The 25,211-nt window shown below is 40.9% G+C and overlaps 1 protein-coding gene across 2 annotated transcripts in view; it reads right to left on the bottom strand.

Moving 5' to 3' along the window:
- Nucleotides 1-351: 351 nt before the first annotated feature.
- The window catches only part of SLC17A8 (solute carrier family 17 member 8), a 45,229-nt gene continuing 20,369 nt past the window's right edge, over nt 352-25,211 (bottom strand). The window contains exons 4-12 of one of the 2 annotated variants that reach the window (XM_045872763.2): nt 23,851-23,965; nt 22,447-22,534; nt 18,399-18,485; nt 17,893-18,032; nt 17,623-17,772; nt 16,522-16,654; nt 9,607-9,717; nt 4,752-4,879; nt 352-2,779 (exon numbers count right to left, since the gene is read on the bottom strand). In XM_045872763.2, coding sequence (XP_045728719.1) covers nt 2,435-2,779; nt 4,752-4,879; nt 9,607-9,717; nt 16,522-16,654; nt 17,623-17,772; nt 17,893-18,032; nt 18,399-18,485; nt 22,447-22,534; nt 23,851-23,965 — 1,297 coding nt within the window. In that variant the 3' untranslated portion in view covers nt 352-2,434. The remainder of the gene's footprint in view (nt 2,780-4,751; nt 4,880-9,606; nt 9,718-16,521; nt 16,655-17,622; nt 17,773-17,892; nt 18,033-18,398; nt 18,486-22,446; nt 22,535-23,850; nt 23,966-25,211) is intronic. The other variant, XM_045872764.2, reaches the window with a different exon arrangement.

Genomic DNA, 25,211 nt, shown 5'->3' on the forward strand with positions numbered 1-25,211 from the left:
ATTTAGGAGTCTCCAAGACTTGCATTCTTTAAAAAGAGCCAGTCAAACCTTTCTTGTCTCAAGAATCCAACACGCTCAGGCTTTCCATTCCCTTCTGCTGAATCTATGGTTTGCCTCCAAGGGTTGACCTCCAAATGGATATTTGCAGCAAAATATACATGGACTTGAAAACTGCATCTGCCTGGTATTCAAATGTAATTATCTGTGCAATGCAACCTTTGCAAAACCCATCACAACAAAATAATGTGTTTTCATTTTCAACACCACGATCCAGGGCTCCATTATTTTTTCTTTCTTTAATATTAGAAGGGCAAGTTACACAGGCACCTTAAATGCTTTGATTTCTCAAAATGTGGGATTTCTGCATATGACGTTGACTTTAAATGATGGAATAAATACAACTTTGTATTGCAGTCTATGATATTACCTTAAGGATTATCATGAGTTTTTTAAATGGTTATTTGACTTTATTAACAGAAGAAAAAATAAAACAATGGCTACCATAAATTTCTCTCTCTCTTTTTCTTTCTTTTTTACTTAGAAAACAGCACGACCTTCACAATAAATTCTGTGGCTAATGGATGAAAAGTATATAGCATGCTTTCTTATCAACTGAAAAGTTCCCAGAAAGGTTGCAAGATGATCATGATGATGATAGCTAATGTTTATTGAGCACTTTCTACATGCCAGGAACTGTTTTACAGGACTTACATGCATTCACTCATTAAAGAGATTTAGAGATACAGGATAACATAAATTATATACCAATGACATATAGAATATTATTTACTAGAGAGTCAGGCAATTTTTTTTCTCTCAAAATTATTCTCTTTTAAAAATACACTGCAACTCTACTGGTACAATTAGGGACAATAAATGTATATGGGAGAACTTACAAAAAACACTTTATAGTAAGCTATACAAGTAAATCTATAATTTTTCCTTGACATTGTATTTTTCTTCTGAAAGTAGAAATAAAATTTTCAAAACCAATGAACAGGAAAGTAATTTTTTTTTTCAAACAATCCTTTACATGCCAACTTTAAATTTTAAAATATCATTAGATTTTAAAATATATCCAGAGAGTATCCATGTTATTGCCTTATGCAATCAAAGATGAATTTTTCAACATTAGCTATGGGTCTAGTTGTCACAGGTGCTTTCATTCATGCTTTCATTTCATTTCCCATTTCATTTCAATTACTACTATATTATTGTGATTTTCCCCAATACCATTCCAAATACAGTCATTAGGAATACTTCAACCATAGTTGTGCATAGTTTGATCAAACTTCCAAATATCACTAGCAGAAATGGCTGAAGACATACATTTTTTAAAACAGAAGACTCTTCCAAGAGAATTTTACCCAGTAAAACACATGAACCAACTTCTTAAATTACTAAATGTCTTAAAGATGTATAAGTAATTTGGGGCATTATTTATTTAACTACATTCTTGATACCGTGAAGGGTCAAAATTTAGCCAAGCCCTTGTTTACTTCTCAGCCATTCTGGACATCAGATTCCTAAAAATTTAGCTATCTTACTTAGCTTATTTTCCTTTTTTTTTTTCTTTTCTTTGTTATGTTTTAACCTCTCTCCGAACCCAGGATCTTTGAATCCAGCCCCTCATAAATACCAATGCTTTCATACCAACCCAGATGTTTCCCATCCCCCATGCCTGCCAAAATCGGGAATTATCCCCAAGACAACCCTCTCCAGTTTCAGTTTTCATTTAAAAAAAAAAAAAAGTCTTCTCTACTTTGACGTGAAAACTTCTTTCCCAAAACTGCCACCTATTTTGGACCCCACCAGTCTCAGCCCTGGCCCTTGGGCAAATCAATATTTTGTTGCTCTAGTGTCCTTAGCTGTAAAATAAAGACAAGAAAGGTATGTCATAGTGGTGTGGAAATTAAATGAGAATGTTTACAAAGCACCTGGCACAATGCAGGGCCTCCATGAGCAGTAGGCTTTATTGGGAATAGGAAACCCTTTTCTACATGGCTGCCCTCAGAAATGAGGTGACAGCTACTATTTTCTCTGCTCCAGGCCAAATATGCTCAGTTCCTTCGATTTTTCTTTGAACAGCATGGTACTGTCTCCCTTATTCTTCTAGTCATTCCTTTCTGAATAAGTTCAGTTCTTTGAGAAACTTTGAGAACACTTCTTTGAGAAGAGTCAACTGCCAATCCAAAAAAATTTATATATTTATCCCCATTTTGTCAACTGGGAGCAAGCTCCATACCCTAACATGTCATTGCAAGATAATATTTTTCCTTTCTTTCTCTATTGCTGATTAGCTTTCCTCTCCTCCCCTCTCCTACCTCCAGTGTCACCATATTTGACCCTCTGGCAAGCCGGGCTATGGGAAAGGCAATAGGTATGGATACTTTCTGGCTCTAGGTTAAGAGAAGACAGAAGTGCCCCTCAGACATTAGGCTGTATCTGAGAAGTTTCCCTCTTCATTCTGGTAGGATGTCAGCTCTTCCTCATCAAGGGTCACTCCCCTCTGTCCTCTCCATTTCTTCTTCTGGACTTCACAATTCTGGGTGGTGGCACCATAAGACATCTTCTTTTGGGGACTTGCAAAACTCTCGTGGTTGAGTTCTGTCTCCTCCGCTAATTCATCTTGGTCAATGATTCCACATTTCTCCTCAGAGAGATTCTCAGGGTCAGCCCACTCCTGTTTCTCCCCCGAAGCAAAGACTCCATAGAAGATCACACCACTGTAGTGCACCAGGGCAGCTATAAGGAACACATTCTGCCATTCCTCACGGGTCTAGACAAGGAAATACAGTACCAATTAGTGTTTTAACCAAAAATAGAGATTAGCAGTTTGTTCTAGAGGCTTCCACTGGGACAAAAATCTCCTGCCCACACCCAATGGCAGTGCTGTGCTTCTAGGGAAGGCATGTGTCAGATGAATGCCCAGGAGCCAAACAGAATTTGAGTGTTTAAAAAATGAAAGCTAACACTACTGTGAATATAAAAAACACTACAGTGAATATAAAAACACTAATGAATGTGCATTTTTTAATTTAGAAAACTATTTTTTAAAATAAACAATATGTAAAAATACATCTAGCAGCATTTCACAGGTCTTTTAAATATACAAATGGGGTTTCCATTCATATGCTAGGTTACATTAAACTTGCTTTAGTAACCCACCATTTTAAATATCAGAGGTCTCCTTTTTTTTTTATGTTATGTTAATCACTATACATCACATCATTAGTTTTTGATGTAGTGTTCCATGATTCATTGTTTGCATATAACACCCAGTGCCCCATGCAGAACGTGCCCTCTTTAATACCCATCACCAGGCTAACCCATCCTCCCACGCCCATCCCCTCTAGAACCCTCAGTTTGTTTTTCAGGGTCCATCGTCTCTCATGGTTCGTCTTCCCTTCCGATTTCCCCCCCTTCATTCTTCCCCTCCTGCTCTCTTCTTCTTTTTTTTTTTTTAACATATAATGTATTATTTGTTTCAGAGGTACAGATCTGTGATTCAACAGTCTTGCACAATTCACAGCACTCACCATAGCACATACCCTCCCCAATGTCTATCACCCAGCCACCCCATCCCTCCCACCCCCCACCACTTCGGCAACCCTCAGTTTGTTTCCTGAGATTAAGAATTCCTCATATCAGTGAGGTGATATGATACATGTCTTTCTCTGATTGACTTATTTCGCTCAGCATAACACCAGAGGTCTCCTTCTTGCTTGCTGTTGGATACATAACAATATTTGAACTATGAAAATGCTCACTCTTGACTGTCAATAGCTTATTTATAACCATATTATCTGTGAAAAATACAGTAAATCAAAAAATAATGGGAATTTGTGTTTAAAATTAGGTGAAGTCAATATCTGAGATTTAATGGTCATGTTACCCATCCCATCATCTCATGAACAGAGAGGGAAAACAGATCCTCTGCCTATAAAATCCCCAAAGCCCACCTTCCTTTTCTATTAAAAAAAAAGAAGAAGAAGAAGAAGAAAAGTTAACCTACACTTTTTTCTCCAAGAAGCTGGAAGACTTTCTGAAATCATATTAATAATAGGCAATCCAACTAAGAAAACAGTCGGGTAGAAACTCCATAGAATCAAAAAATTCTTGTTTGTGGGAAGCAGCATCCTAAAACCTTTTCAATGACAGAGATTAAGAAAAACCATGTGGCCTGTGGTTGAACTCTGGGTAGATCTGGGATCCTCCTCTACTACCCACCCTCGTCTAAATACACAAAGGCTCAGTAATGACTGAGTGCCCCACCCTTGTAGGTTCTTAGGTTAGGCCATTAACGTATTGTTCATTTTCTTCATAATAAGGAAGTATAACAGCACTAATATCTTTACTCTGGAACATGCTAAGTAATAGATAGAAACGGGCTATAAAGTTTAATTATAAAACAATCTTGGGTAAATTATTTATCCTGAGTTGGTCACCTCAGTTTCTTCTTTGTGTCTCTAAATAGTCCCTATGGGGTTCATTTTCCTTCCCTCACCCCAACACACACCCCTTTTACTTCTCAGTTGAGGAAATGTGGAACCAAACATCAATCAGCCCTGTTGCCATCAATAAACAATAATTTTTTAAAAAAAAGAAGAAGGAAGAAGAAAGTTCAAACAACACAGCCAAGGTCGAAGACATACACATTCACAGGCTGAGGCAGGGCCTTGAGATCTCAAGTTTACACAGTAGTTCAGTCTTCTGATACTGCAACCCAAAGCCCCAAAGGAGACCATTACCTTGTGCTTGGTCATTGCACCGACAATGAGGGGACAGACCATTCCAGAAAGGGTCCCCACTCCATTTGAGATCCCCATGAGAATGCTGGCATAGCGGGGGGCAATGTCCAGATGGTTGACGTTAAAACCTACAGTGAAGCCAAAACCTCAAAATCAGAGTTAAGAACATCTGGGGAACTACACAGTTTTTCCCAACTCTCATCAATCTATTTGGTTCCCTGTACCATGTGACTAATGGACACCTCTCCGGAGACGGCTGGGTTGAGGAATGTCAGGCTGTGTCTGCACCTAGCAGGAAAATGTGCTGTGATTGATCAGCAGTGGCTCCCATGGGTTCTCTGTGGGGAGAATTATGACACCTGTGCTCCTTGGTGGAACTCCAAAATAACAGTGTTTTGGGCAATACTGAAAAAATCGAAAGGATCACATTTACTCAGAGTAAACTATCGCACTGATTGTTTACAGCGTGATTAGAACCAAACCTGGCCTCATAATACCCTCACTCCCGAAAGGCCACCAGAGGTAAGCCCGTCTTAGTGGCCACATGGCACAAGGAAAAGGTCCTTTTCTGATAACAAATATTTGCACAAACACTGGCAGAATCCTCTGTAACTTACCAAAGACTTTCACATACATACTTGATTTGGAGTCCGTAAATCTGGATTCGAATCTTATTTCCACCATTTAAGTAAGTTTTAGGCCTTTGTTTTCTTCTAATAGGGGGGTAAAATGACTACTTAACTCCTAAAGACGCTGTGAGATGAGCCTGGGGAAATACGTATGCAAGAGCCCTTGGCAAGCAGCTAACTCTGCTAACCAGCACGGCTACCACCACCAGGACATCACCCACTGCGGCTGCTGGGCTAGGTCTCCCTCTCTTTGAGGTCTTCTATCAGAAGATAATGCTGCTGGGAGTGGTAAGATACTAAATTGCCAATACCTCTCTATTTATCAAGAGAGAAGAATGAATGGGTGGCTCAGTTGGTTAAGCGGTCCTTCGGCTCAGGTCGTGATCCCAGAGTCCTGGGATCAAGCCCCACATCGGGCTCCTGCTCAGTGGGGAGCCTGCTTCTCCCTCTGCCTCTGCCACTCCCCCTGCTGGTGCTCTCTCTCTCAAATAAATAAATAAAATCTTAACCAAAAAAAAAAAAAAAAGAATGAAGAATGAAGGGGGAGGAGCAAATGCAGGGGAAGGGACTAGGCTCCAAAAGAAGAGGAGGCCACCGGCCCTGGGACCCAACTCTACTAGTGTTGCCCAGGGGAGCATTCTAGAGTCAGACAGACCTGCCTCTGGCAGCTTTTTTTTTTTTTTTTAAGATTTTATTTGTTTATTTGAGAGAGAGAGACACAGCAAGAGAAGGAACACAAGCAGAGGGAGTGGGAGAGGGAGAAGCAGGCTCCCCGCGGAGCAGGGAGCCGGATGCGGGGCTCGATTCCAGGACCCTGGGACCATGACCTGAGCTGAAGGTAGACGCCCAACAACTGAGCCCCCCAGGTGCCTCCAATTGAGATGCAAACATGGACAAAAGATTTAAACCTTCTGAACCTCTCTGCTTCTTCTTCATCTATAAGCTGGCATAATCGTTCTTATAAAATTATTGTGAGAATTAAGTTAAATAATGTATGTTAAGGACATGGTACATAGAAGTGAAAACCAACATGAATGTTCTTTTTTTTTTTTTTTGGTTTATTTGAGAGAGAGAGACTGAGAGAGAGAGAGAGCACATGAGAGGGGGGAGGGTCAGAGAGAGAAGCAGACTCCCTGCTGAGCAGGGAGCCCGATGCGGGACTGGATCCTGGGACTCCAGGATCATGACCTGAGCCGAAGGCAGTCGCTTAACCAACTGAGCCACCCAGGCGCCCCCAACATGAATGTTCTTTATGGCTGGTTATCCATCTGTCTTGTTTACCACTATCTTCCCTGAACTGGCAAAATGTCTGGTACATAGCACACACTTGATAAATTATTGTTTAATTACACATTTGAGCCACTGAAATTACAGCAGGGGATTGTAGGTTTTGTTTATTCATGTTTTTGTTTTCCTTTGCCTTGCTTTTTAATTCTCTATTCTGTGCAAAGAACCTGAAAATAGGATTTTTTTTAAAAAATCTTTTTTTTCCTAATCTGGCACATTGGCTGTTTTTCCCTACCTCCGATTCAGGGAGAATTTTGAGAAAACCTTTTTTGTAATAAATATACGTTCTCTTTCAGATCACAGTGGCAGACAATCAGAATATAAAACAGCTGCAAGATTAATTAATCTTACTGTTGATTTGAAAGCGATAAACACTTTATTAGAAAAGAACCCAGAGATAAGAAGCAATTAGTATGATCGTTGAGCATTATATTCCGATACAAAGCCCAGGCATCTGCGTTCAGCTAAAGGGAATGTGAGAAAAGCCATTTAGATTTCTAGCTGCACAATCCTGGTGTTTAGGAGAAAAAAATCATTGAGAAACTGAGATACTGATAGCTTTTTTTGTAGTGGATATTAAAAAAAAATGCACACGAGGTAGGAGAGTCTGTCTTCTCTACATAGGACATTTCTCAAAGTAAGCATCACGCATCCCCAAATCTTCCTAATCTCACCTGTCTTGGCTCTCATTGATAATCAGTTCCTAAATGGTACCAGTCTTCCCTGGCATCCCTATGAACTTATAAAGTGGGTAGATAGCAGATCCTGAGCAATCATTGCCCCCAGGGCTCTTGTCCCTCCCACAGTGTCTCTGTTGGATCATGTAAACCTTTTTTCCAATCCCAGGAAATTTACATGGGCAAGTCACCTCACTAAACCCTAGTGTCCTCACTGGTAAAATGGATATAGCAATATCCTTCTCACTGGGTTGTCAGGAGGATTAAACGAGATTATGTCCAAAAGTCACTAGCATTGAGTAAGTGCTAAAAAAAAAAAAAAAAAAAAAAAAAGGCAGGTGCTGTGTTTTGGTATAGTGGGTTTCTCTCCTTCTGATCATGGTATAATTGGCAATCCAGGAACAATGTGAGCCTAAATATTTCATTATCTCTGGAGACAGATATGAATCCTTTTGCCTCACGGAGCTATCAGAGGAAGGTGCTTCACATCTGGGGGAAACAAGTCATGATTGCTTTTTCTTTGCTACTCAAAGTATAGAACATAGATCAGCAGCATCAGCAGCACTGGGGAGCTTGTTGGAAATGCTGAATCTCCGGCTGAATCAGAATCTGTATTTGGCAAGATCCTGGGGTGATTTGTACATGCATCAAAGTTTGAGAAGCCCTAGGCTAAAAGTGAATAATAACTGAACAACACAATTCACAATAGTGAATACTTACTAATTTTGTTGTGCATCTGGCTCTGGGCTAAGGGTTTCAAATGCTTTATTTCTACTAGAATGTAACCTTTATGAGGACACCATCTGATTACTTTTTTCCGCTGTAACATCCCTCCTGCTGCAAACAGCACCTGGCTCATAGGAAATGTGAGTGAATGCATGATTTATCTCAAGTGCATGGCTATCTCCCAACAACCCTGTGAGGTTGCCATTATACCTCTCCAATTGCTAGGTGAGGAAACCAGGGCTTGAGAATTTAAATAGCTTAGCATTTTTTATTTTATAAATAGCAAATAGTAAAGAGAGGCCTCGAAATCAGGTCTATGCACCTCCAAACCCAAGTTCTTAGCTGCATGCTGCTTTTAAAATAGACTTTCCCCCCGCCCCAATTTCACTGTCCAACAGCTCTATTTATTTTGAAAAGATCAAGGCTTTATTTTAGGGTGGTTGAAAAAACTATCAGAGACTCCATATTTTCCTGTTCCGGGATATTCTTACTCTGATCTTTCAGGCAGCCTAGAACAGTAGAAAGAGCACTGGCTTGGAGCCAGTCAGAACTGCATTTTACTTCTCCCTTTGCCACCAACTGTATGACGGTAGAAAACTATCTGATTGTTCTGAGTTTTAGGTACCTCATCCGTGAACTAGTGATATTACCTCCTTGCTTCACAGTGGTGTGACATACACCCAGTCCATGTAAACTGTCCAGTGGGTGATCACTGTCAGGGTGTCAGTCTGGTTTAAAGGTAGGAGAACAACTAAATTTTACTTTCTCGTCCAGTTGTGCATAGGGAGCTTCGGAAGCCCAAAGACATGATGGGACAGCGCACTGGCCTTTCCCACACGGTAAGGAGACTGGTCTCTGCTCTCGTGAAACGGGGAGACTGATGGCGCCTTGGGTAGTGTGAGAATTCCACAGAGGGCTTTGAACAGTCCCAGGCGGAGTCTGTGCTTGGTCAAGGTTAGCTCTCACTGGCATCATTATTATCCTCACTCCCTGCTCTCGCCTGTTGGGAAAGTCACATCCCCCCCCTGGACCTGCATTTCCTTCTTGAGAAAATGAAAGCCATGGAGAAGACAAAATCTAAAGAATCTTTCCACTCTAAAAAAAAACTTCCGATTTTATAACATGATGTCAAATGACTACATTACCGGACTTTTGAGCTACTATTAGCCATTCTCTAGTTGGAGGTGAGGATCGAAAACGTCACAAGAGCCTCTGTGAGGTGGGGTGACCTGGTCCTGAGTATGAAAGGGCCACTTCACCGGGACACGTTTGTGCCTCTGCCCATGGCTCAGGGGGGTTATCTGTACTTTGTGTCTTTTTTCCAAGCAGGGAAGTAGGGACAATTCCAGCTTGACTGGGCTCCTAAGCCTAGTCCTCAAAGTCATTCCCACATGATGAAACTCTCTAGCCAGGAGCCTGTGCCTTAGGAATGGCCTAGCTACTAAAGGAAAGTGATACAATATTCCCTTTCCCTTCCTTCCTCCCAAGACTCGCTGAATCTGTAGAAAAGATTTGGAAAACCAAAGGACACCTCACCTGAAATAGCAAAGCCGCTAAATCCTACAGCAAGCACCAGAAAGGAGATGGCCACCTCTTTGGTATGGGAAAAGCCAACCACCAGGAGTAAGGTTGCCTCCATGCCAAAACCTGCAAATGGAAACAGCAGGAAAAAAATATATTGTTTTCAGGTCCGTCAGCTCAATTCATGTATTTATCAAATAAGAATCTATTCCTATTTCCACAGACCTAAGTTTTTAGTATCTACATTCTGGCCCATTGCTTACAGTATTACCTGGGTGCTTCATGACTACATGACTATGTTAACATTACCCAGGTGTTCTGTGAGCCTTCCACTGTACACCCTGGTGCACTCTGAATACTGAATGGTTCCAGCAGGTTCCAATGATGTCCCTAGCATGGGGAATGCTTATTATCAGTTGCTTCATGGGTAGTTGCCCCTGCCATTTCTAGATACTAAAACTCTCTTATATACTGTCAGTGATCCCCCTTTGATTATATAAGTGATGGCCTCTCACAGAAAAAAAAAAAAATAACACTCTAATATATATTGCCAGAAATGACCAGAAAGCTATAGTGAATATCTGAAACAAAAAGCAGCACCTCACTTCTTGTAAAGCATCAGACAAAATTCTTCCCTTTCAGAAGTTCGCCAAGCTCTCAGGCCTCCTCATAAAAGCCATGAGATATTTGCACAGAAGTACAGCAGGACAAAAGTACTTTCTGTTCCTTTCATTCTGAATAAGTGAATCCAGTACAATAAAAAAGGATGAGGAAATTATGAAGATGTTCCTTCTCACAAAACACACACACATACACACACACGAGTTCAGTCAACAGTAGACAGAAAGATGATATAAGTGCCATTTCCAGGTATATGAAGTGCCCTGGGAGATGAAAGACAATGATGCTTCATTCTGGAGACTGTCTGCTGATTCCAGACATCACCCGACTGTTCTGTAGTTACCTCAAAAACTACATACTCAATCAAATCTCTGTTCCTCTATTTTTTACTTCTAAATAAAGAATACCACCACCATATCACCTCCACCATGCTCTCTCTTCCTCTCTAAATTAATCTGTCCACCTGTGTTTAGAACCCAGACTTTAGAGTCACAAAGCCGGGGTTCAGATTCCACAACAAATCACGAATTACGTGACCCTGGACAAGTCACTCCACCCCTTAGATGCCTCATACTCCAAAATGGGGCTAATAATACAACCTTGTAGGATGCTGGAAGATTAAATGAAATTGGGTATATAAGGCAACAAATCACATGAGCACAGCTCAAAGGTCAACCAAAAGTGGGGCACCTGGCGGGCTCAGTCAGTGGAGCATGCAACTCTTGATCTTGGGGTTGTGAGTTCGAGCCCCACACTGAGTGTAGAGATTACGTTAAAAAAAAAAGGAAAAAAGCCAACAAAAGTCAAACATACAAATCTCAGAACTACCTTGGATAATTCTCACTCTTCCTCAGCTTTCACAGACAAATCTTTGGGTGTCAAATCTCACCTCTGCTTTCTCCTCTGCCACTGTCTTGTCCTGGTCCCATTACCCCTCACCTGGACCAAACTCCTTTTGGTGTCCCCTTCTCTTCCTCCTCTGACCCATTCTCCACATCATTCTCTCTCTAAACCACAAACCTAGTCCATTGCCCCTTTGCTTAAAACTTTCGTCAAGGGTTCCACATTATTGGTATAGCACACATAATGAGCCTTTCCTGCTGTTCCATCTGCCAGCCCTCACTTCCCTGCTCCTAGGCTATAGAAAGCCCTCTGTTGTAGTCAAGCAGATCCAGGAGCCATTTCCTACTCCCAACACTTGTTACATGCCCCTAACGTATTTTCAAAGGCTCTTCCTTTGCTCAGGATACTCTTCTCCTGCCACTTATATCTCTTTTTCTGGAGAAACCTTACTATCCTTTAAAGTCCAATTCAAACATTGCCTCTTCTAGGAAGCGTCCCTGACAGTCCTGCCCTTCCCCCCACCAGTGAAGCTGACATCTCTTTCTTCTTACTCGTTTTACAGAACTTTTCAACATCGCTTTGCAATTTTCATTTGTGTTTCCGTCTCCCCCACAAAGATACCGAGTATATAGCGCAGAGCCTGGCTAGCATGCAGTGGGCATTCAATAAATAATATTTAATGAATTAATGCAAAGTAAAGAAAATGGGACTCAGAATCAAGACAGTTTGGTTGAAATACAAGCTAAAACACTTTTTGTAGACCGGTAAATTGCTTACCTTCTGAGCTCATTTTCTGAAAACTATCAAAGAAACAGGGCAAGCATCAGTAATTGTTTTAGATGTACATTAAAAGAGATGATGGGGCACCTGGGTGGCTCAGTGGGTTAAGCTTCCAGCTCTTGATTTCAGCTCAGGTCATGATCTCAGGCGTGGAGCCTGCTTAAGATTCTCTCTCTCCCTCTGCCTCAGTTCCTCCCCCTGCTTTCACATCCTCTAAATAAATAAATAAATAAATAAATAAATAAATAAATAAATAAATAATAAAATCTTTTTAAAAAAATCTTTAAAAGAGAATCACATGAAATGGAAAAAGCGGTTTTTCTCAACTGTGGGCCTTATACCACTGCTACTTATTATCAATTTTGTTTCAACATTTTAAATTGAATATAAGGGAAAATTGCTAGTGTTTCATATTCTAACTATATGTGCTTTAGAAATGCCCTGTCTTAAATAGCAAGGCATCTGGCTGTAAAATGAGTAAGAAGAAAGAGATGTCAGCTTCACTGGTGGGGGGAAGGGCAGGATTGTTGGGGACACTTCCTTAACACTCTAGACAAAAGTTGTACCAAAAAATTAATTCCTCCGAGCAATCAGAATGGAGACATTTTGTGAAGAATAAAACTTACGAATGATACAATGGTTCATCTGTAAGGGAAGAAAAATGATCTTTGCCAAATAGTAGATTTCCAAAGGGAGAAAAAAAAAAAAAACATTTAAGAGCTTAAATGGTTCCTAGTGAAAAAATGCTAGAGATAGGACTATTATGTTTCAGGAGCTTGAGGATAAAACTTGAACTTCAGAAGTGGTCAAGAGACCTTGAAAGTGAACCTATCAGGGCTGACAAGAGAAACAGAACTAGGACTTAAAGGTCAGAGAAAAATGTTCATTTCATATTAGGCAATCTAAAGTTCACACAGGCAACCGATTCAGCCAGACTAGAATTTTTTACTTCAGTCACGCTTTACATGTGCTATAGAGGGAAGTACAAGGATTTGACATCTGTTTTTGAGGATCTTGGAAACATGCCCTGATTGAGAAAGAACTAGAACAGAGCTTCATGTCTTAGGTAATCTGTTTGCTTTAAATGATTCTAGCAGCAAACATCCCTTGCCTATGGAAAGAAAAGAAGGTGACAGACTCTAGGAAATGTGTGCTCCTTCTCAGATCAGAAATGTCCTCTATATTTCCTCTTAGCGAACATGAAACCAACTAAATTCTCTAGAAGATCATGCAAGTGCTTCGTTATGTCCAAATCAATCTGGATTCTTCAGTGATGGCACAAAACTCTCCATATATTTATCTCTAGCATCTTTGTATATAAGCAAAATAGGACAACCATTTTTTTAAAACATACAATGTAGAACTCACTGGTCCTGCTATTTCAACATATAAAATGACATGAAAAGACATGTGAACAGGTTTGGGTTGGTTTTTGTTGTTGCTGTTTTGTTTGTTTTTTAAAGATGGGAGAGAGGCTAGGGAGATTCTATGTTTTCATTCTAGTTTCTGGAACAAAAAAAAAAAAAGATTTATTCTCAACAGTCACTCCGTTGCACTTCAAAATCTTTGAGAGTCCTCACCACCACCACCCAACACCGACACTATCGATTATGGAGGAACAATGGTTGAAGTAACTGCAGCAAAATTAAACATAAACAAGACAGTCCTATACAATATGTTCAGAGTCTTCAAGGCATGTGGCTTGAGAAACGGTTGTACAAGTGGGGTTGAAATCCAGAATTTTCTTTCAAGTTCCAGGTTAAGAGTTTGCATATTTTTGGCCATGGGAAATACATTTGAATAGCAGGTAGTTATTGAATGCCTCCTTAGAAAAACTTCTGTTTTGTCAGTGTCTTAAACATAGGACAGAAAAAAGGGATTAACATATATTGAGAACCTTCTATAGGTTGGACTCATGCTAGGTGAATTTGTACCTTGTCCCATTTAACATTCATAACAATCATTGGAAGTAAATACTATTATTCAGATTTTAAAGAAGGAAGTTAAGCTCAGATAATTTAGAAACCATCCCACTCTCTGTACCTCCATTGATACCACTTTAGTTCAAAACACCATCTTCTCTTGACAGAGTAACTGAAATAGCCTCCTAGCTGGTCTCCCTTCTTTCACTCTTTTATGTTCTATGTTCTATTCTTCAGATTTGAAAGCATAAATCAAATCACATCACTTTCTCTGCTTTAAACCCTCTATTTGCTTCCCAGGGCATCTCAGATAAAATCCAAGCTCTATGCGTATCTACAAAGCCTCCTAATATCTGGCCCCAGTTGAGCATTCTGGTCCCATCTCCTATTACTCTCCATCTCACTCCTTAAGCTCCAGCCATTCCGACTTTCCTTCCTTCTGGTCTCTAACATGCCTGCCTCAGGGCCATTGCTCATGCTATTCCTTCTGCCTAAAACACTTTCCTGCAAGAGCTATAATAAGGTAGTATATGATGAGTTACCACCCAAGTGTATGCATAGGAAGGAGCAGTCACTGGAGGTTGATGTCGACTTCACAGGAGGGAAGATGAACCCATGTGAAAGGACATGTGGTGAGGACTAGGGTGAGAGGTGAAGGTGCGCAGAGCTCACAGTAAAGAGCAAGGGAGTGAGCAAAGTCAGAGATGGAAAAAGATATCCAGGGCCTGGTGTAGATGCGGCCATTCAGCTGGGGCAGAATGTGATAATCAGAGGAGAGGAATTTGGCTCCTGTATTAGTTTCTGATTGCTTCTGTAACAAATTATCACAAATTTAGTGGCTTAAAACAATACAAACTTGCTATCATACAGTGCTGGAGGTCAGAAGTCCAAAATGGGTCCTAGAGAGCTAACATCAGGATGCTAGCAGAGCTGTGTTCCTTCCGGAGGCTCTAGGAAAACTCCATTCTTGCTTTTTCCAGCTCTAGAGCCTGTCTGCATTCCCTGGCTTGTGGCTGTATCACTCTGACATTTGCTTCTACCATCGTATCTCCTTCTCTGATTCTGACCCTCCTGCCCCCTCTTAGAAGGAACCTTGTGATTACATTGGGTCCACCCAGATAACCCAAGATAATCTCCCCATCCCAAGATCCTTAATTTAATCACATCTATAAAGTCCCTTTTGTCATGTAGAGAAACATAAGCACACATTCTGGACATTAGAACTTGAACATTTTCAAGCGGGCATCAATCTGTCTACCTCAGCTACCATAAACCCAGTACCCCAGAGCTTCACCTCTCACCTACCAGAGAGCAGGTCCACACCTGCCAACCTCCTGTAAAAAAATTTCATGTCAATTAGAGCCAAACATCTCTGCCTGGGTTCAGTAGTCAAACTGCTGGGAGACCTGATGCCAACTCCCAAACTCCCTGGTCAGACTTTATACCTGAAATACTGTGGGATCAGATCATGTCTGCTCTTGTGCAACCTCCATATAATCTTCACTTCTAAGTGGACCTGACCCGTCTAATCTAGAGTGACAGTCCACCCCTTCCCTCCTTTTCAATGTAATATCTATTGCAATTTTTCACCCATACATGGCGCTATTCTCTGCCTCCTGCCTGCCCACCCTGACCACCCCCCCCCACCCAGTCCCCAGGAGGAGTTCGCAGCAGTGACTGGGACATTGGCAATGAGCTCAGACAGACCTGGGATCTTGCACAGCATCTGCCACTTGAGCAAGTCATTTCATTTTACCCCAATTTCCTCACTGCAAACCACAGTGTGGTTATAAGGATTAAATAAGATAATGTGTATAAAAGATGTCACTTAGTGTCTCACACAGAAAGCATCCAATAAATGCTAATTTAAAACACAAAAACAAAAAGAGACAAGGAAAAAGTGAAAGGTTTAAAAAAGGTGAGCAGTCATAAACATGGCAGGGTTCACGATTACTTTTACCTACCTCTTTTGGAAAATCACCCAGCTTCCTTGTCTTTGCAAAATCAAAACATAAACAGGAACTAAATACAGAAAAGAGGATGAGATGTGTGTGTGTGTGTGTGTGTGTGTGTTCCCCCCTACACAAACATAGGCTAAGAGGAAAGAAGACTATTCAGAGGAAATATTTTTCTTGTGTTTCTTACCAAAACCTGGATGTGTAGAAAGGGAAAGGGATTAGGGAATAAACTACATAAACAAAGGATTATGTGTGTGGGAGAATGTACGGGAAGGATAAACGATAAAGACATGTCACAGGAATTCGGTTCACTTTGGCTTAAGAGTAGATGAAAGAAGCATTTCTGCAGGTGGGGGTGTGTACAGATTTACCAACTAAGTTGTCCTGTCTCAGGCTGCACAAATATGGGCTGGAGGACCATTGGCAGGGATGTGATGGACACTCAAGTATCTACCAGAGGATGGACTTAGGGGCCTTTAAGAGCCTTTCTTTTTTTTTTTTTTAAGATTTATTTATTTATTTGAGAGAGAGAGTGCAAGTGAGGTTGTGGGGGGAGGGACAGAGGGAGAGAAAGAGGGAGAGAAGCAGACTCCCCACTGACGTGGAGCCCGACATGGGGCTTGATCCCAAGACCCTGAGATCATGACCTGAGCCAAAATCAACAGGCAGCCTCCCAACAGACTGAGCCACCTAGGTGCCCCAAGATCCTTTCTAATGGGTAGACATAACCTCCAAAATATGCTCTGCAGCTCAGTTTCATCTCATTCTGTAAAGGCTGTTTAAGACACCTACGAAATCCATAGTACCTCCACAATTCATGATTTTTCTGACAGCCGTTGTGGTCAAAATTTTTCTGCTTCTTAAATAATCAGCCAATTGTCCTCCAATAGGCACAATGATGGTCATAACCATGTGTGGGACTGCTGACAGGAGACCCACCTGGAATGAAAAGAAACAATGAGCTATTTTTAGCTGCTTTGGAGAGATGCACTTCCCTAATTCCTTGCCTTCCCCCCCACCACCAAGTTTAATTATCTAATTACCTTGGACCCAGATGGGCCTGAATTTTGTAATAAATAATGAACAAGTGGATGATTTTAAGTATAGACCTGTCTCGGCCACCAGATTGGAAGCTCCCTGAGGGCAGACACGACTCGTGTTCATCACGGATGCCCAGCACCTGCCATAGCGCCCGGCACATGCTAGTCAAACACTTGGTGCAGAGTGAGCATTCATTGATGGCAACCACTGTGACTCGAGTACACTAGCTTCTCCAAGGTCACTTCAGACAGTGCCTGGAGCTGTGCGGGCATCGACCTCTACTAGGCCGCTCTTCTTCCCCTAGTAGAAAGGAGGTTACATCTTTCATGATGACGGTTTATGTTTCACCATCTACATCTTTCCTCCCTGAAACACAGACAACCTAATGGCAATGGCTGGAGATACTGAAAGAGGTTCTTTGTAAACCACACAAGGCAATGGTTGTTATTGCTATAACTACCATTACAGAGAGAGGGGTAGTCTGCAAAATGAGCTTTAAGGCTCTTACTGCTACTCACTGAGTAATTAATAGGGGGGAAAAAAAACACAAAAACCTCTTACCTTCCAATCTTTTTATCCTTACTAATATGCAGTCCTTGAATTTAGCTTCAAAACCACTTTGAGATCGAATAGAACATAAATCTTTAAAAGCAGCTTAATACAGCTCTGATCCTTATGAAGAAGAAATTAAATAGCTATGTATACTGTGCCCAAAATGTAGAACTTGTCTGACCTCTAGGGTATTAGGTGTCATAAAACTGTTATAAATTCTGATCAGCAATTTAATTATTTTATCACACAAAGATTTTCTCAGTAGAAGCGAGAGATTTGAAGTTCAAGAACATCTGAAGCATCTCTGTGTTTACCTTACTTATTGCAAATCCAAAGACCTCTTCGAAGTAAGCAGGCTGACTTATTAACAGCAAATAAAAAGTCCAGCTTCTGCAAAAATTTGCCACAATGATTGCATAAACCGGCAATGATGTGAAAAACCTTTTCCACGGTGTGTTAAATTTCTAGAGAGTAAAAATACCATGAGACTTTTAGTGACTATATTGACATATTATTTTTCTTAAGAGGACAACACGATTACGAAGAGGAATAGAAAAGAGACAAGTCTTTGCATCTATACTTACACTGAGGCTAATCACGTTGGCTCCTTCTCCTATACTTGTCTCTATGTAAGTCCTCTCCTCACTGGATATTGTCGGGTGAGCAGCTGGGCACTCATAGGCCTGTAATAGCCAAAACGTGTACCAAATAATCCCAAACATGCCTGCAGTAAAAAACAAGAAGCTTAATGATATGGTTTCCTTGTCTTCCATCTCTAAATATTCCAATTCTCAAAATATTCCCAGATGGCACAATGTTCATCTAGGAGAAAGTATTTTGTTGCTTATCCTGCTGCTGTTGTTGTTGTTGTTAACTGGTATTTAAAGAAAGATAATACTGTTCTCATTAAGAAACTCCACTTTAATATAAGCATTAAAAGAATCCTAAGCAGACAAGCATTCCATTTATATGATAAACTTGTTTTAATAATCTCTATCTCCATATAGTAAATTCTTAGCCAACCCCGTTATACAGTAAAATACCATCTCTGTGAGTCTTCCATGGGAACTCATGAAGTCAAATTACTCACCATAAATGTAAAAGACAGAGGCCCATCCAATGTACTGTACCAAGACCCCAGCCAGAGGCATGGCTATCACTGCCCCCGCATAGGAACCTGGAATAAGAAAACACGGAGGAAACTTGACTACTGCCACACGGGCCTCTTCGTCCCTTCCAGAGTTCCTGTTGTGGAGACGCAGATGAATCCAACTGAGCGAGAGCCAGATGCCTCCGTGCGGAGGGACAAACTCCCCGTGTGCCTTAAAATAGGGCTTCCGGGAGAGAAACGGCACTGGACGCCCTTCAACTTTATCCAGGTACCATGGAGGGATGAGACAAAGAATACTCAGGCACAGCAATTTTGAATTACATGAAAGAATCGGACAAAAAGATGAGAAAAAAAAAATCTAAGAGAAATTTGAAAAATTCAACCAGGTACAATATTAGGGATTCTAAATAAGATAGCAAGCAAAGGAACAAATGGATCTGCCTTTCAGAGCTCACAGTCCAGAAGAATTATCACCTCAGTCTTTAAATGAGGGACTTCAAACTATTAAGAAAATCATACTTTCTAGAGCCTTGATTTCTTTTAAAAAATCAGGAAACAGTTCTATTCCAGAATGGCAGAATGATTTTTTTTTAAAAATCAGGAAACAGTTCTATTCCAGGATGGCAGAATGAACTAGGAAGGCTCCTCTCTTCACCTACCTCCAGAATGGGCCCATTTCTAAGTTTATTTCTTTGTAAAAACACTTAACCTTGTAAATACTCACCTATATGTTGCTATATCTTGTCTAGACAAGATCACGAAGGCTGGAGGCCATGGGTCTCCACCATCCCCTACAGCTCCATGATAATCTGCTGTAGAAACACAGCCCTAAAAACTCCCAATCAGTATTACCTGAATCAAAAACATTTCTCCCTGAAATTCCCTCTGGGCTGTGAACAGAGATGTTTTGAGAATTAAATAAACTGTGTGTGTGAAGATGTTTTGTAAGCTGCAATTAGTGCCGCACAAACCCCAACTTATCACTTGACTCTAATGTACAAAATGACAATGCATTTTTTTTTCAGCCCCGACTTCTTCAAACCAGTAAGACAAGCATTCCAAGGCATATTGTTTAGAAAGACCTGCAGGCCTGACTCTGCTGTGGGTGTGGAGAGGGTGGACTTCCCTGGGCCAAATTTCCTAGAAGTGAGGGGTAGGGGTAGGGGAATGCCCAGGACAGGGAGGGTCCAGGGATAACTCCCCGCCTAAGATGCATTGGGTGCTTTTTGTGTGCCCACTACTATGTGGAGGATTCCAGACTCATGGTTTTAGTTAACCCTTCTTTCAACCTCTTGGCATCGGTACCAATATCATCTCCATTTTATAGCGGAAACCAAGGCTGGGGGAGGGGAGATAAATTGCCTGAGGTCGCACAGCTGTGAGTGACAGGAACCAGGTCTAGAGGAACCCAGAGCCTTTACCCATAACTATTTAGTAATTTGGTCCTACGTCCTCCACTCCAAAACTCCCATTAATTCTTCATAGTAGGAAGCATTCTCTCACTGAGGAAATTTTACACTTGAAACTGTCCTTCCCTGTCTAGTAGACAAACTCTTCCTCATCCTTCCAGACATGGCTGAGTGTAATCTCCTGCCACACCCACAGCCCCTGAGCATACCTCAGTGGGGCGTGCCACCCAGACTGCCCTGGGGGAGCTCACTGCACTTTGATCCCTCTGTGGGTAGACAGTGGAGGAGACAGGAGCCCTCCAAGGATTGTTGAATGGCGTGAGGAGGGGGAGTAGCCATTAGGAGTGGGCAGGTCCCCACTTCTGTCCTCACTAGCTGGGAAAACTTATTTGACTGGGTATCTCCTAAAGCCCCTGCCAACTCCAGTATTTTTTGTGTAAGAGCGGATTAACCTCAAATTTGGGTTTCCTTCTTTTTTTTTTTTTAAAGATTTTATTTATTTGAGACAGAGAGAATGAGAGACAGAGAGCATGAGAGGGAGGAGGGTCAGAGGGAGAAGCAGACTCCCCGCCGAGCAGGGAGCCCAATGCGGGACTCGATCCAGGGACTCCAGGATCATGACCTGAGCCAAAGGCAGCCGCTTAACCAACTGAGCCCCACCCAGGCGCCCCTTGGGTTTCCTTCTAATGACATTTTTCCTTGGCTGTATTTCAAACCAAGGCCACACCTTAGCTGAAGTAATAAAGGCTATGACTTTGATCAGGTAACTTTCCTTGAGAGTCAACCATTTCTTAAACCAGCCCTTGAAGGGTTATAAAGACGCTGAGAATGGGGCGTGGCAGCTAGTCATTCTTGCTTTGCTGGCAAATCAAAATGAAAAGCCTTATAAATAAACCATCCAAAGAAAATAAGATCAAGGATCTAGAGTTGGCACAAGGTCAGTACTGGAAGTGGAGATGATCTTGACCTACAAACAAGAGGACAGAAATGGTTTCTCAGGACAAGAGAGGCTAAAGATGCAAAGACATCTCAACTGTGCATGCAGTTCCAAGCTAGGCATAAAATAGGCACATTGGTGAACACTTCACACCAAAGTCCCAGGGATTCTAAATAATAATAATAATAATAATAATTATTATTATTATTATTATTATTATTATTATTATTATTATATAGAATATTATTATTATTATTATTCAAGGAGGTAAAGAGAAAGAGCAAGGGAGAAATAAATTAAAATATTCACAGAAATTAAGAGGAAGCTTTATTTCTCCCTTTTGCTAAGAAATACAGGTTGGTTTTTCCTAGGAAAGACATACTAGCTTGAAAAACTAGGCAGAGCTAAATTCTGATCCTAATTTTGCTCAGTCCCCATTGTGACTTTAATGGCCTAAGGCACTTTTATCTTCCTGGGCCCCTTTCCCCATAAAAAAAAATATTGGAAAATATATTTTACAACTGTGTTGATGGTTTCAGCAGGCAGTGTCCTTGTTAAATTATTGATTGGTATCTAGGTAGACCCTTCAAACACTGATGATTCTGGAGATACATAGAGGGCCAGTCCCAGAAACATGACTTGGAGTAAGACAACCTTAACAAGGTGAAGTGTGGTGACCTAGGAATTAAAGTCACTTCACTGCTTAAGGACCACTAATGTACTTTCAGGTAAGATGGATGGCCTCCATTTTCATCTGGAATATAATGGCAAAAAATAATTAAAAGATCTCTATGACAATATGTACATAGTAGTGTGTAGTGAGGAAAGTTCTGAATTAAGAATCAGGTGGTCTAGGGGCCCCCGGGTGGCTCAGTCTGTTAAGTGTCTGCCTTCTGCTCAGTCATGATCCCAGGGTCCTGGGATTGAGCCCTGCATGGGGCTCCCTGCTCAGCGGGGCATCTCCCTCTCCCTCTGCCCCTGCTCTCTCTCTCTAATAAATAAAGAAAATAAAAAAGCATCAGGGGGTCTAGCTCCCGTTCCATGCCCAGTGTGATCTTGAACCTTGATTTTCAATGAAACTAAACTTTAAACTTTAGTTTCAGTTTCCCTGTCTGTAAAAAGAAGAGAGAAAGGTTTGATGATTCTCTTTTTCTGCTTCTCACCTTGGCAAATACCATGTGTTGGCAAATTCAACAACCACTTCTAACCCCTTCTTTCTGACCTTTCTCTACTAACAGTGCTGGAAAAGCTAGCACCTGGATTCCTAGCTGCTTCTGCAGTTGGTAAAGCATCTGACACAATTAGGGCCAAGGAAATATGTGGAAGCCTGATAAGGGGTTTCTAGAAAGCCTTTGCTTTGCTGATAAAAGGAACAGATGTGGTTAGGACAACCATTTCCACTTCTTCCTGCCTAGAATGTGGGCTTGAGGCCTGGAGCTGTAACAGCCATCCTGTGAACCTGAGGAACAAGTGTGAGAGTAAAGAGCTATCACTTCTAGGACAGTAGAATAGAAAGTCAGAGCATGCTCAGGCCCTGATGGATCATTGAGCGGTAAAACCAACACCAGCAATCACTCACCTTTGGACTTCTGTTATGTGAAAAAAATAAATCCTATGTAGTAGGGTCTTCACTTGATGACAAAGCATTCCTAAATAAAACCGATGATTCCAATACACTTACCACAAAAAGAGGTTGTGGCCAGTCGGCTTCTCTCCAAAGGTGGTGCCCACTTACTCCACATCCCATGGCAGGCAGGGTAGGTCACACCCTGGCAAAACGGTTGAAAATAGATTATTTGATTTGACCTCAGTTTCTGTTTGTGTTTAAAATGTGGATCCTGCTTCTTTAAGAGAGGCTACATGATAAAAACCCAATTCATAAATACCAAGTAGCCTGTGTTAGCTATTTTAACTCACAGCACGTACGCTACAATCTGAATATCAGTTCCAATGTAAGAATGGTGGGGAATGGGGCAGGGGTCTTTGGATTTCATATTATTATAGAATATTGGTGTAGATAGGGGTTTCTGCAATCAGCTGGTCCATCCCCTCATTTCAAGATACAGAACCTGAGGCTAAGAGCCATTAAGTGACTACATTCTGGTCTTCATTGCTGTGAATAGTATGTTCTTTCCACCCATCAGTACTTTCCAAAATGCAGTGTATGTCCCTCTAGTAGAACTAGAGTTGCATTTGAGTTGCTACAACAAACCACCAACGAACCATAATTGGTGCATATATAATCTAAGAGGCTTTAGAAAACAATGTAACTGATGCATGAAACACATGATTGCAAAGATAGTGTTGCTTAAAATGAGATTCTTTTTTGTGTGTGGTTTTTTTTGTTTTGTTTTGTTTTTTAATGAATTGATCTAGGGAAAAACTGTAGGTAAATAATAGTACAAATTGTACATGGATATGACAGAAGCAACGGAGGTTAGAGGTGAATGACTGAGCTTGGGGAACAACGCTTTACATCGAGGCTTGGTAAACTATGGCCTGATTTAGCTCACCATCTGTTTTTGTACTGCTCTTCAGGAAGGACTGGTTTTTACATTTTTTTCCAAGGCTCACATTTTTATTTTCTTATTAAGTCTTTTTTTAATTCCATATAGTTAATATAGAGTGTTATATTAATTTCAGGTGTACAATATAGTGATTCAACAATTCCCTGAGTTAAATCTCTGTGTAACACTACACCCTGGAAACTTACAGATTTATTAATAAATGCATTTAAATTGTTTTAGTGGAAAGGGCCCCTGCTATGTGAACTATAGGATTTGGGCTTCAGTTTCATCATTCATTAAATGACAGGGGTTGGATTAGATTATCTCTAAGATCATTCCTGGCTCATGTGAAATTCTGCACTCTATGAAACAGTCCTTTATTGTGTATACATTTGTAATCACACAGGGCATTCTAATTAAAGTATTCATAATTATAGTTAAAACCGGAGAGTAGAAATAGCAGGACAAGGTGGAAGACCAGAAAACTAAATAAAGCAGGTCTTCTTCAGTAGCTGAATTATCTACAGGACCATTCTGTATTTAGCAGTAGCAAAAACCATTAAGGAAGAATCTCCCACCTCCACTAGACCTTGCAAGATTCTGACACACATGACACAGCCGTAATGCACTCTGGCCGCAGAAGGGATGAACATGTTCAAGGTTGATGTTAAGAAGATAGCAGCTCCAAAGACCCTGAGGGACCAAAACACTGTATTAGGGGGCAGGCCCACTTGTGGATGTGGCACTTCAGCTACACATCAGGAATGAACCTCTCCATTCGTGGAAAATTACCATGGAAATTAATAGAAAGAGAAATAGATGATGTTGTTAGGGTCTGATGTGTCCCAAGCTAGACTGTCGGGCGGCTTTGAATCCTGAGCTCATCCTCGGACCCATGACGGACAGGTTGTTGGCAATACAGGAATATCCCTCCTGAATGAGGTCCTGAAGCTGGAGACTGACAAACGTGAGATGAGCTTGCTGGAGATGCACCATTCTGCTTGGTTCTACCCAACTGACTCATTCTGCCTATTACCACATGACATCAGCACATTGGGATTGTGTCTCATGCTTCACAATTCGCTGTCACTTTACCAGAAGGTCATACTATCTGAAAGCAGGCTGTGTCCTGGGACTAGTCAAGGACAAAACAGGCTGTGTCCCTGTCTGAGCCCCCAGCTCACTGCCCAGTCCCCCATGCCTTCTCCTCCCTGCCTGGACCAGAGTGTCCTGGGAAAAGAGAGCAGGCAGCATTTTCTTCTTTTCTCACACATTAATGATGCTTCAGCCCTTTTAACGTGTTGGGAAATATGTGTGATTTTCTTTTATGGCAGAAGTGTGAGCCAGTATTTTATCACTTCTTGAAAAGAATACAATAGGTAAGTGATAATAAATGAAGGACACAAATTAGACCAAAACTTAAGTAAATAAAGTCATGCTTGTACATATTTAGATCTTACGGTATTGACTTTCAAACTTTTTGACCTTCATCCATAAAGCAAAATATATTTTATATTGCAACTCAATACATAATCACACACACAAATGTAACCAAAACAAGTTTCAAAAACCAATACTTAAGTGTGCAATGAATTAAGATATTTTCTACTCTATTTTATTCTATTTGATTATCCTCTTTTCCATTTTTCTCTCTTTTTCTTAGAAAATGCTCATTGGTAAATCACTATGTTGATTTCATTACCATTTAATTATTTGTGTTTTAGAGTTTGAGAAACACTGCTTTATAAAATATATGGTTCATGAAATCTATATGTATACAGTGACACAGGACATACAATTGGAAGGAAACTGGAGACATTTAGCACAACTTTTCTGCTACATATACGTCCTACGTTTCCTCCAAATGGCCATCTTCTTCGGCTTGCACACCTCTAGTGACAGAGAACTCCATTGCTCCTTGAGGCAGCTCATTCTGTCT

The sequence above is a fragment of the Mirounga angustirostris genome, unplaced genomic scaffold, assembly GCF_029215605.1.
Source record: "Mirounga angustirostris isolate CCGP_5_RB_7025 unplaced genomic scaffold, mMirAng1.0.hap1 SCAF_5, whole genome shotgun sequence".
NCBI classification, from domain to species: Eukaryota; Metazoa; Chordata; class Mammalia; order Carnivora; family Phocidae; genus Mirounga; species Mirounga angustirostris.